This window comes from Corapipo altera, unplaced genomic scaffold, assembly GCF_003945725.1.
Source record: "Corapipo altera isolate COAL_440 unplaced genomic scaffold, ASM394572v1 64, whole genome shotgun sequence".
NCBI lineage: Eukaryota > Metazoa > Chordata > Aves > Passeriformes > Pipridae > Corapipo > Corapipo altera.
This window is the reverse complement of record NW_020884893.1, coordinates 11,499,060-11,499,266: the sequence shown is the minus strand read 5'-3', so window position 1 is coordinate 11,499,266 and position 207 is coordinate 11,499,060. Positions and strand designations below refer to the sequence as shown.

Sequence of the window (207 nt, the reverse complement as noted above, 5' to 3'; positions counted from 1 at the left end):
CCCGCACCGCCCGCACCGCCCGCACCGCCCTACCTGAGCCAGCAGCGCGGCGGGGAGCGGCTCCGCGGCCGGCACGGGTGAGTCGGGGGCTCCGCGGGCACCGGCGCCCCTGCGGGAGGGAGAGGAGAGGAGGAGGGTGAGGAGGGTGCGGGTGAGCCCGGTCCCGACCCCCATCCCGGTCCAGGTCCCGATCCCGGTCCCGATCCC

At 79.2% G+C, this 207-nt stretch overlaps 1 protein-coding gene across 1 annotated transcript in view; it reads right to left on the bottom strand.

Moving 5' to 3' along the window:
• The window catches only part of RBPJL (recombination signal binding protein for immunoglobulin kappa J region like), a 19,053-nt gene that overhangs the window by 12,226 nt on the left and 6,620 nt on the right, over positions 1-207 (bottom strand). Inside the window, exon 2 of the mRNA XM_027646088.1 lies at positions 34-109. Within this exon, the coding sequence (XP_027501889.1) occupies positions 34-109 (76 nt within the window). The remainder of the gene's footprint in view (positions 1-33; positions 110-207) is intronic.